We start from the raw sequence: 11179 nt of genomic DNA, 5'->3' as shown, positions 1-11179 counted from the left end.
GGAGATAATTATTTCCATATATTCATATTTGATCCCTAGGGCAGGTTGGCCTGAAAGAGCCCCAATCATCTGATGTTTTCGTAATATTATTGGTCATGGTTGATAATTGTACCTTCCATTAATCTTTAAAGTTTTGTTTAGAGCTTAACGAAGTCCACCCCATACTAGGAATATTTTCTTCTGGATATCTATCAATATAGGGAATATGTATTTATTCTGTGTATACTTCATGGTGCAATTTCAGTGGGGCCTTAGGTCAGGTATCCAATTATGAAGAGCTCTAAAGAATTCAAATAGATCCTTACTCAAGGTAGGAACTTAGGGTTCTAAAAATTCATCATGATATACTTAACTACTAGATTTTGTTTTCCTCCCTAGTGAATTATTTGTTTTTTTCTAATGCATAGTCCAGGCATATTTTTTTCCAACCTCAATCCCTTTCATAAATAATATTTAAATGTATGTTTTAATTAGATCAAAATAACTGAGAAATCCAAAGGTCTACACAAGAATTGGGTATGTTTTGGCAAAGTATTAATAACTGATATATCTCTATTAATATTCCCATATGTGCTGAAAATGTGAATTTATCTCTAAGAATTTATCAATGATACATTATCTTGTGAATTTGATTCAATAGATGATGATGTCGCTGCAAAAGTTTACAATCATTGTTTGATTATGGTGAATTCTCTATGACAGGTTAGGCAAAAAAGTCTTGATTCTGAAAAATTAAGAACTTCCTAGAGATCTAACTTATTTTCAGAAAAGTTATAATATTTCAAATAAAAGATACCATGTGTCAATGGATTTTCAGATTTTTTCCATAGTCAGGTAGGATAACTATGTCAATATTGATTTTAACAATTTTTACACAAATTGTCATCAAAACATTTATCTTTAAAAATATTGTAGCGATCATTATTTGAAGAAGTATTTTCATCTGTGATAAAATAAATTTCCTACATTAAAAAATTGACCTAAATGATGCATGATTCAAGGTTATACCCTCAATTAAACATGAATATGATTTTGGTTAAGATTTTTTTATAACATTATATTCATCATCTTTATTACAAATTAAAATTATGTCTTCATTTATATTATAACTAGTTTTATAAGTTAAGGATTTGAACCATGATAAGTTAAGGATCTTTCAGAAAACCATAAGCCCTCTAGAGGAAAAAATATAAACTACGTTTTTCAGGATAACTCCAATTTGTATTTTTTCAATGGAAGAAATATGACACTCACATTGCTGGGAGTGGGGTTACACTCAAATCCCTCCAAGGGATACCATACGAGATTTCCAACTAAAGGGACTCTGATCTTTAGAACCCTTTTTTCCCCATCACCGATGCAACCCCTAGGGGTATTTTCATCAATTCCTTCAGGATAGCCTTCTGCAAATACATGTACCTCTCCCCAAATGAGGATAGGAAAAAAAGATGCAACCATTCCAAGTGATTCCACGAATGGAAGGAATAGTGTCATGATCTATTTCCTCCAGTAAGCCCTCTAGGGGCATTATCATCTTTGCATTCTTGTCTTGCACTTTCCTTTAAAATGTAGCCCTCCTCGTTGGAGAGCAGGACATGAAGTTACAATTAGTGTTTCCCTTTGGTAGCTATTATCTCACTCAACGGTGTCCACTCTGTCGAGTCATCTCCCCTCCGGCAACAACCACTCCTCCACGGTCCTTGTCCCCCTCCGCATTGTCCATTCCACCAGGGTCGCCTCCTCCCCTGTCCTTCTCAATATGATCCCCGGCTGGGATCATATCAAAGAGAAAGGGGGCAAAGACTCAGAAGAGATGTTCTATATGAGAGGGCTGTCTTTGTGGTAGGTTCCGCAAAGTAGGTACACACGCCGATCTGAGCATGTTCAACCACTGTTGACTGGATTTCTTCCACTTTTCAATCTATCCATCTATAATTTTCTTTCTTTCTTCAAGAAGCTCCTCTCTAGAGGTTTGCAGCAAGGTTATTGATGTGGGATCTTGACCTCTACCAGCTATTTCTTCTCCATCACTAAGCTCTATTTCAGGCAAATAATCTAGAGACATTGTAGACGACTTCTATATAACTACAGCTTTGATGATGTTGGTGGCAGAGTAATTATACATGTGTTTGATGACATTAACCACAAATGGAAACTTTGTATCCATTTTTTCCCCAAAAGATATAAATCCAGCCATCTCTCTTCTTACAAGAACATTATTTGAAATGCACCGTGAAAGCAAAAGGTGAAATCCATTGAAGCAGATCATTTCATCTCCTAATTGGTTGAAAGATTATTTTTCGAGGGAGAAAGCTCACAAATGGATGTGTAATCATACCTCTATAAATTAACAAAATGACTGAACTAACATAATCAAGACCGAATAAAAGAAAATAACATCTATGTTAGATAAAAAGTTTATATCATTGCCATAAGAATTGAGTGTAATATATTTTTTTGTAGAAAATACATAACTGACAAGTCATTGCCCCTTAATCACCGACATCATTGATGGCCATCTATATAAGAGGTCAACATGAACGCCCAAACAAAATACAGAATATGCCAAAATAACCGGCAAAAGAACACAGTGAGCAGGTATCTATACTCAAGATATTAAACGTTGATGACATCAATAAATGTCCATCAATCATGAATAAGTGGAATAGTTGCTCAATTTGAGCTCATTGTGAGTAATCTAAACATATGAACAGAGGATGAGTTAACCCGGATCTGGGCTAGCCTACTTGAGAGGGTACAGCCACATTGATACTGCCATTGCCATCAAAAATTTCAAACTTATACTGATCATCGGATGCAATCTTGATACTGCCAGCTTGTAGGAGCTCTAAGAAATCCATAACCACAGAGTCAGTCCAAGGGGCTCCAAATGGCCCTTCACTGCTAGCCACCCACCCCAGATGGCCACCTTGTGGAGTCGCAATGAGGAGACAGTATGGGTTTGCCTTGGAAACAGTAAAAAAATATTAAGGTTTTAAGAATAAATATTGAGAATGAATTCAAAACTAGTAGATAGAGGACACTAGTTGATGAGGATAAGAAAAAACTAGTTAAGGATATACCTGGATTTCTTCTCGAGGAATGCCTCTAGACGGGGCTATGGGGTCATTCTCAGCCTGCGCAAGGTAATTTCTAGATATGATTACATCTGTAGCTCACTTTACTCCCGTTGCAGTGTTTTATAATAAATGGAAATAAATAAAATTTTGAGCCGTGAATGAATTGAATGGCGCATGATAGAAATGACAACTAGATAGAGTAAAAAAATTAGTATGCATGAATTAAAAAGAGCTCAATAAGGTTAAGGCACTTTGTGTTGTTCTGTTCATTATAAGGTACCAGACCCAGTTGTTTTGTTTCTTTAATTTTATGTTAATGGTTGAGTTATTTCTATTGTAAGTGGGTCATACAGTAATGAATGGTTCGCCCGTCTGTGTATTTCTTTTTAGACATTCTTGTATTATTAGGCCACGTTACTATATGCAGCCCGCAATGCAAACTCTCTTTAAGTTGCTTATTTCACCAGTGGGAAAGAAGCGACTTAAATCAGGCAGGTCCAGGCTCCATTTGTATATGCCAGTATTTCACTGGCTGAGATGTAAAGCTATGTAGGTTTTTCTGCAATTTTAGGCTGTGTCTAGCCCTACCAGGACAGGTTTTGGCGGCACTGGGAAGAAGACGATGCCGATCAGCTAGAACTACATTCTGAAATATCAACAATTTCCAATTCCATAAGTTTCAAATGTTGAAACAGTTGGGCACAAAGGTCCATAGCATCGGTTGTATGATTGATCCAAGAGTAAAAATTTACCCATGAAAAAAAGAGGATTTTAAAAATACGTTCAAGGTGAAAACATTGATTAAATTTGAAAAATATGGCTAAAACGCAATCATTCTCATACTCTGAAAGGTGGAAAAAAAGTTAAATGAGAATGTTGATGCTGGCTGATAAATGAGATGAATCTCACCTGTATGCATAACAATGGCGTTCGTACGTTCTTTATTGAATCAGAACTCGAAGAGTTCAGGTAGTAATCATCCACAGACTTGAAACCAAACGACACTGCAATTAATCACAAAAAAACCACTTTTGGCCACAAAAATGTTTCATCTAATTATGTTTTTATTGATTTTTCAGATTTATGCATACCACGTGTCAAAGCCTCGTCAAAATCCCTGACAGATTTGGCATTAGCCACCAAGGGGATATTGTATTCACCACCCATTTCCCCAAAGAGAAGAGAGTGCCTGGAAAATAAGGAGAATGACAATAATTTTCCAATAAAAAGTTACATTAAATGAGGGAGAAAGAGTACCTTCTGAAAATTCTACGAAGGCCTCCTGCTAGGGCCTTGTCGTATATATTATTAAATCCTTTACGAAAATCCTCATCGGCAATCACCAAATTAAAAGGGTTACACAAGGAAACTGCCCCTGAAATGCAGCAATCCTTTGATTTCTGCAGTCATGAAGGGAAAAGAACAAAGTGTGAAGATTGACTAAAAGAATAAGAAACTTTAAACCTGGAGATAACAACTCATTGAGGATAAAAATAACCAACAGTTACCAAAGACTTCCATCTAGGATCATAGAGGACATCAATCGCACATCAGTTGACAGACAGATATTCAACACAGCTCTAAATTGGTAGTGTTCTTTTTTTATCAAAACTATTTTGCCACCATCTCATAAAACAAAGGATTAATACCTTTCTACAGTATATAACCGATTTTTTGTCAGGACTGATAGATTATGCAAAAATAACAAGGTAAGGCAAAAGAGGAAAATATGAGGACACTTTATGATATCTAGGATAATTTTTCCATTAAATTGTTGAAAATGCATAAGTGAGATATAGTAAGATTATGTGGCAGATGATCCAAATTATCACTTACACAAGCCGGTCAACCTTTAATCTGGCTAAAAACTTGACAATGTCTTGGAGCACATAGCTCTTTTGAAAAAGAAACAGTATCCTCACCTCACCAAGATATCGAACTAGAATGTTGGCACCGAGAGACCAGCCAACTGCATAAATTTTTGACTTCGGATAGCACAATGAAACATGATTTGTTACTTCAGAAAGATCCCGTGTAAAAGAAGCTGAATAAAACTGCAAAAAGGAAACAAAAAAGGCTAGTCAAAATCATAATTTATTGAGAAAATTTGACATCAATCCCATCAGTTAACCAATCTAATGGGCGAGAAACATAACCCCATAATATAAAAAATAAACCACGCATAACCTATTCAAAAAGGACCTGAAATGGAAATAAAATGAGAAAAATTAATCAAAAAGGACTTGAAGTTGAGAGTATAATGCCTAAGTTTCTCTGTAGACACTCTCTTGAACATCATACTGGCCCTTGAACTTTTTTAACATGAATGTGAACATTGTTACAAAAAAAAAAAGGAAAGCATTGAGGTGCAAAAGTAATTAATCTCAGGTCATCTTGTGCAACTCAACTATCTACATAGGCATAAAAGTGGCATAAAATAAACGTACAGACATTCTTCAGCAAAATGAAAAATAAGAAAGGATGGAGAGAGACAGATTATCAAGGAAAACCAGAATGGAAGTACACACCCAGTTCTGATTGCAAATAAAATGAAAGAAGTGTTTGATAGTTACTTTCAGAAACTGAAGCATTTCATTCCGAACATTAACATCTTCCAAAGGAATTCATGATCAATAGTTTTTTAAAAGAATAAAATTCGCCATCAATAGATTATCATGCTCACCTCATTCTGCCTGGATCGCATTTTTCAAAATTCCGAAGGTAACAGAGTACTATTCCTTAAGAAATAAATGAATAGAAATTCAACAAAAGCGACTTAACAGTTGAATAATCATGTTCCACGTCCAGCACAAAAATTCAGTCCAAACTGGAAAAAGGTGAAATAAAGATGTATTGAGCTAGGTCCAAAAAGGTGATTGGATGGCTAGAGGATCCAGAAGAATGGCAATGATTTTTCTCCAAAAAAAAAATGGAATGAATCAGAAAACGGCCAAAGTGACTTCAAGACAAGCAATATTCTTTTTTAGCTTGCAAAATCTATTCTTTAAATTCTAGATGGTGAAGTCGCTGCTGTCCCACCTGATGAAGAGGCCACACCTGCTAAAGGGCCAGCAATGTGCAGGAAGAGAAAGGTCTAGAAAGAAAATATATGGAGAGATAAATGAAGAGGGAGAGAGAAATGAAAAGTAAAACCAAACATACTACTACAGTAATCAAATGTTTTCTCTCTATTTTTGCGTTCCACTGCCCACACAAGAGTCTCCCCAATTTGGGGCATTGACCTTGCTAATCCAGGCTATGCATTGGCAACACTGATTGTTAGAATCTCAAATTGTGTTTTTAACCCTATTCATTTAAGTTAACACACATACCCTTGTAATGGCTACTTGAAATAACAGTTTTAATATCCATGATCCTGATCCAAGATCTGAACCGACCATCTACTATAAACTGGGCGAGTGCCCTAATAAAGAGGATAAGGGTTTTCTTTCTTTACATCTATGCTTCTACCGTTCTCTCCTCTAAGTATCTGCCTCAAGTATCAATCTCGCTCAAACGCCTGCCTGTGAAGCTTAAGTGATTGATAAGTGGCCAGAGCTATCAATCTCGCTCAGTACATTTCTCAAGGAAAAGGGAAGCCCCAAAACAACAGCTTTGAGAGGACGATGGAAACCAGCCGCTGAACTAGCCCCCCTCCAGCCATTCCCATGAGTGGTGGAAGTCCGTCGCAAGCATCTCTGTTTATTTAAAGTGCTCTGCGGGCCTATAGAACGCTGGGGTGATCTGCCCAATTTTTATCTTATGTATATAACTCATCAAGGGCATGGTTTATCGTTTAAAAGACTGTTGTCTTGGCAAGTAACTTCGTTGTCACTTTACCCCTGGAAAAGATTTTTGAATCAATATGTTCCCCTCCGACACAGAATTCACCTTGTCCTTAACATGAATTTAGTGAATTCGCCATGGATGGCAACTTCAGGTTCCCACATGGCATCAGATGGGGGAAGGCTGCGCTACCAGAAGACAACTTTAATGCTTGAAGACCATGGGAACCAGCTCAGGATGTGGCTATGGTTGCCTTGAAACTCCAGCTTATTGGTGAGGCCCAGATAAGCAGAAAGAGTCAACGAGCTGCGCACAGACTGTAAAGCATGAAAACAGGGTGAAGCAAGCAATGCATTTGACGGTACAGCCCGGATGTTGCCAAGCTGACGTGCTGAACGACCCAAAAAATCATATTAAGGCGACACCCACCATGTAGATTTCCTGCATTAGCTTCTCCAGTTTCTCCTTCTCCGGCTTGGAGTGCAAAAAAAACGCAAATATTAAGTTGATGACTTGTCAAATGGGTTGTGCCAAGTCGCAGAGGTCGCTGGACATCATCGATTTCTTCGCCTATCAGGATATTAGAGTTTGCAATGAAAAATGGTGTTTCTTCATCAGTGGAGAGTGATACACATATAGAGGGAATACTGGGCTTTAGCAACCCTAATAATTTGATAATTAAATACCTCTCCTTGAGGCCTTATATTATTGGCTCCACAGAGTCACAAACTCATAAGGAAACTAGAAAGGGATAGATATCACAGGCAGACAGGCTGATAAGGGGAATCCATCACTCTAAGAACTGCAGGTAAAAGAAAAAGAGTTCATCGCCACGAACTAGAGGAGAAATGATATTTTAGCCATCTCTTGAGGGTTGGCATCAATTCGGTACTGCTCAGTGATGCATACATGTGGCTGTTACAGCTTGCCTGAGTAAATGAAGCATAAAAATCCTTGCCTTAACCAGAGATTGTCTTGTTGAATAAATTGTAATCTGACTTGATCAAATCCCATCTCTAAGCGAGCATAATTGTTTTAGGTCCAACCAAGCAGAGGCAGGCCATGGCCAGAATCACATCCAAGCTGTCTAGCATAAGAAACAGGACGGCCTATGCAATATAAGCATTGGACCCCTAGCTGCTGCACCTAACATCAAGTGTACCCCCACACAACGGATCGACCACCCATAATGATGTCATAGGAGCTTGAGTCCTGGATCCCAAGATAGAGTTGAGCGGGGACCTGAGTTATAAACAACGTTTGTATAAACATTTGGTGGTGACCCATCCCTTTCTACCAATCCACATTATCGATAAGGAACCCCTACTCAACCCCCTCATAGATGACCATGATGAGCAAATGGGAGGTGCAACAGTGCCCTTATAGGCTCATTATAGCAAAGCATAACCCCCCCTGTCGTGGTGGGTATAAAGCTTGTCTCTGATGAGGGGAAAATGGAGTCTTGATGAGCATGTACGTTCTAATTATGCATCCAGGAGTATCCATTTGGGATGTGCTGCTGATAGCGGCAGAGAGAAAGAGAGACCTCAATGGGTCATCAACAACATTGATATGCCACTGGGCCAGTATCTTGGCTTGGAGTATCCAAAGAACATCTAGGACCAAGCATGGAAAGAACAACCGAAAGCTCCATAATGTCACAAAGGGCTGCCATCTTGTGACTTTCCAGTACAGAGTAAATCTCTCGCCGGAGACTTTTAGGGTATTTCCCATCAAACAGTCTAGCGGATGACCCCGCATGGTGGTAGCTAGCCTCCCAAATTCTATATTATACTCTGCACCAGTTCCATGTTGTGTGATACCCAAGGGCATCCTGAAAAGATCTTAGAGTCAGGCCAGGATGAATTGGTAAAGCAAGAATTTTCTCCAATCCCACAAATTCGAAGCCCGAACAAGGTCTAAGAGATCTTATAGTCAGCCAGGATGAATTTGTACAGAAAGAAGTTTCACCAATCCCACAAATTCGAAGCCTGCATAAGTCCTCATGCACAAATTGTGGGCATTGCTTTTCATGGAGAGCATGGCCAACCAGTTCATGGTGGCGGGTTGGCCCCTACGAAGCTCGACAACTCTTGGCCTTGTGGAGATGAGCCAGAGTACCATGGAAAGTGCCCCAATGGTAAGGCCTTGTGGAGTTTGGCCGACTGCAATGTGCTCTTGAAATCAAAAAAATGACTTCCTGAGAATAAAACTCACATTTATAGGCTCGACAATAAGCTGCTATAATTTTTTATGCTTCGAGAACTTTCTAAACCTTCTAGAACCTATAAGAAATTTGTGACTTGGCCCACAAAAACTACTCATTCCGTTCCGAGACTAAAACAAACAAGCAAATAAAAAAATGAGGAAGAAAGAATCGGATCCAACAATCTATTGTGGCTTTCATGGAACCGCACACAATGAAGGAACAGATGCTAACCGTATTTTAAAACCTCAGAGAAAGAAGATGGATTCATGCTTCCTGAATTGAATATTAAATGTATAAATTCATGACTATAATGAAAATCTATGTTTTGGGCATAGCGAAAACCATTAGTAAACAGAATTATGATCGAGAAAGAGAACCCAGACAGGAAGATAATTCAGAAATATAGAAATCTACGAAAAATGGAACCCATAATCTTCATCTTACCTGGGCCGTTGTGACAGGGCTATCACCACAACCTCTACTGTTGAACACCACAACCCGCCACCCCTTGCTCCTTGCCCTTACAAGCATATGCCTAACATAAGAATCCTCACTCCCTCCCGTGAGACCAGGCTGCGAGCAAGAAAATTCTACAAAATTACACTCCAAAACAGAATAAAAAACAACAGAACAACCCATGAAATTCGGAAATCAACCAGCAAGATGAGCACAGGGGCATCAGCAGGAAGCAGCCGATCGTCGCCGGAGCACCAATCAAGCGCCACCGAGCCGCCATCAACAGTTCGAATACACTCCCTCCGGAGGCACACATCGGGAACAGATCGGAAAAACGCGGCGAATATCGTTTCCAGATGATTATTCGAGCAGATTAGGGGAAATCCGTCGTAGGGTTTCAATCTGAGGCCACCGCCGTTTGAGAATCCGCGAAGAAACGCATCTTTGGCGCCGCCGATGACTTCCAGGGAAGGGTGAGAGATCGAAGATGAGGAAGATGGCACGGGAGAGGAGCAGCGGGGCGCGGCGCCGGCCAAGGATGACGGCCAGATGGCGGAGGGATGACGGATGACGCCGTAGCGCGGCGGCGCGGACGACCACATCTCCGCCGTGCGCGGTGGTGGCTGTGAAGGAGTGGAAGTCGACCGTTCCTTTTCGACGACCGTTTAAAAAGTCTCTTGGCTAGGAAACAGTCGACGTGGCCCTACCAGAGTACGACACGTGTCACTCGTAGAACCAGTTCTTTGTTTTTTAATAGGTCAAGTGTAAAAGTATGTGAATATATAGAAATTATTCTTCTGATGAATTAGGAAGGTAACAACTGCTGGAAAAATATTGGGTAAATAGAGATAAAATTACAAATGTTATGAGCTAGCTAATTCTTTCGTGAAAATTATATTTGTTTTATCATTCAAATGTTAATGAATTCCTCGTAACTTCGCCTCAGGTTCTGTGAAGTAAACTCCAAAAGTCGGCCATTCCTTCCACGACCATTTAAAAACTCTCTTTAGAGAGTCTTGGCTAGGAAAGAGGGTCGACGTGGCCCAACGAAAGTATGCCACGTGTAACCCGTAGAACCACTTCTTGGTTTTCCACTAGGACAGGTGTAAAAGTGTAAAAGTATATATTCAAATATGAATTAGGAAGGTAACAACTGCTGGAAAAATATTGGACAAATAGAGATAAAATTACTAATGTTATGAGCTAGCTAATTCTTTCGTGAAAATTATATTTGTTTTATCATTCAAAGGTTAATGAATTCCTTGTAACGTCGCCTCAGGTTAGTTCTTTAGGTGAAGTGTTATTAGAAGGATAAGGATAATATTCCATTCTAGGACTATCTTACCACCGATCCGATCGATAGCAATTGACCATGGCTTAATCCGCAATAATAACAAGTCAATTTGGATATTACTATGTGGCTATGTTGGATCTAGGGAAGTTCTGTTGGAACTGTTCTAAGAGTTAAATATGAGACTTCTTACACAATAAAGTTCATAGGGTGAAAAGAGATTTTTTCTGGCGTCTTGCGACTTTGTGTAGACTTGTGTTTTTGGTAGCATGGGCATGGCCATTGCGAGGAGGCATATACAAAGTACTCATTGGAAGAAAATAGCAAAGGGAAAAGAGATTTGGGTTAAAAATCACA

The 11179-nt window shown here is 39.1% G+C and overlaps 1 protein-coding gene across 1 annotated transcript; it reads right to left on the bottom strand.

Moving 5' to 3' along the window:
- Positions 1-2577: 2577 nt before the first annotated feature.
- On the bottom strand, positions 2578-10167 carry LOC144710449 (esterase/lipase/thioesterase family protein). Its single transcript, XM_078584222.1, has 8 exons — positions 9732-10167; positions 9520-9648; positions 5003-5134; positions 4338-4480; positions 4172-4269; positions 3990-4084; positions 3084-3137; positions 2578-2966 (listed from the first exon to the last, which is right to left on the bottom strand). The coding sequence occupies exons 1-8, from the start codon at positions 10131-10133 to the stop codon at positions 2739-2741; spliced, it is 1281 nt and encodes a 426-aa protein (XP_078440348.1). The 5' UTR covers positions 10134-10167; the 3' UTR covers positions 2578-2738.
- Positions 10168-11179: the final 1012 nt, after the last annotated feature.

The sequence above is a fragment of the Wolffia australiana genome, chromosome 12, assembly GCF_029677425.1.
Source record: "Wolffia australiana isolate 7733 chromosome 12, ASM2967742v1".
NCBI lineage: Eukaryota > Viridiplantae > Streptophyta > Magnoliopsida > Alismatales > Araceae > Wolffia > Wolffia australiana.
The sequence above is the reverse complement of the archived record's forward strand: the minus strand, read 5'-3'. Positions and strand labels throughout refer to the sequence as shown.

Bases quoted from the DNA above. Each gene is read 5' to 3' on its own strand.
- LOC144710449 (XM_078584222.1), bottom strand. From the start codon at position 10,133: ATGTGGTCGTCCGCGCCGCCGCGCTACGGCGTCATCCGTCATCCCTCC. The intron at 9,649-9,731 runs GTTGATTTCCGA...TCTTGCTCGCAG, and splicing joins CCCCTGTGCTCATCTTGCTG to CCTGGTCTCACGGGAGGGAG. The intron at 4,085-4,171 runs GTATGCATAAAT...GATTAATTGCAG, and splicing joins TGACGAGGCTTTGACACGTG to TGTCGTTTGGTTTCAAGTCT.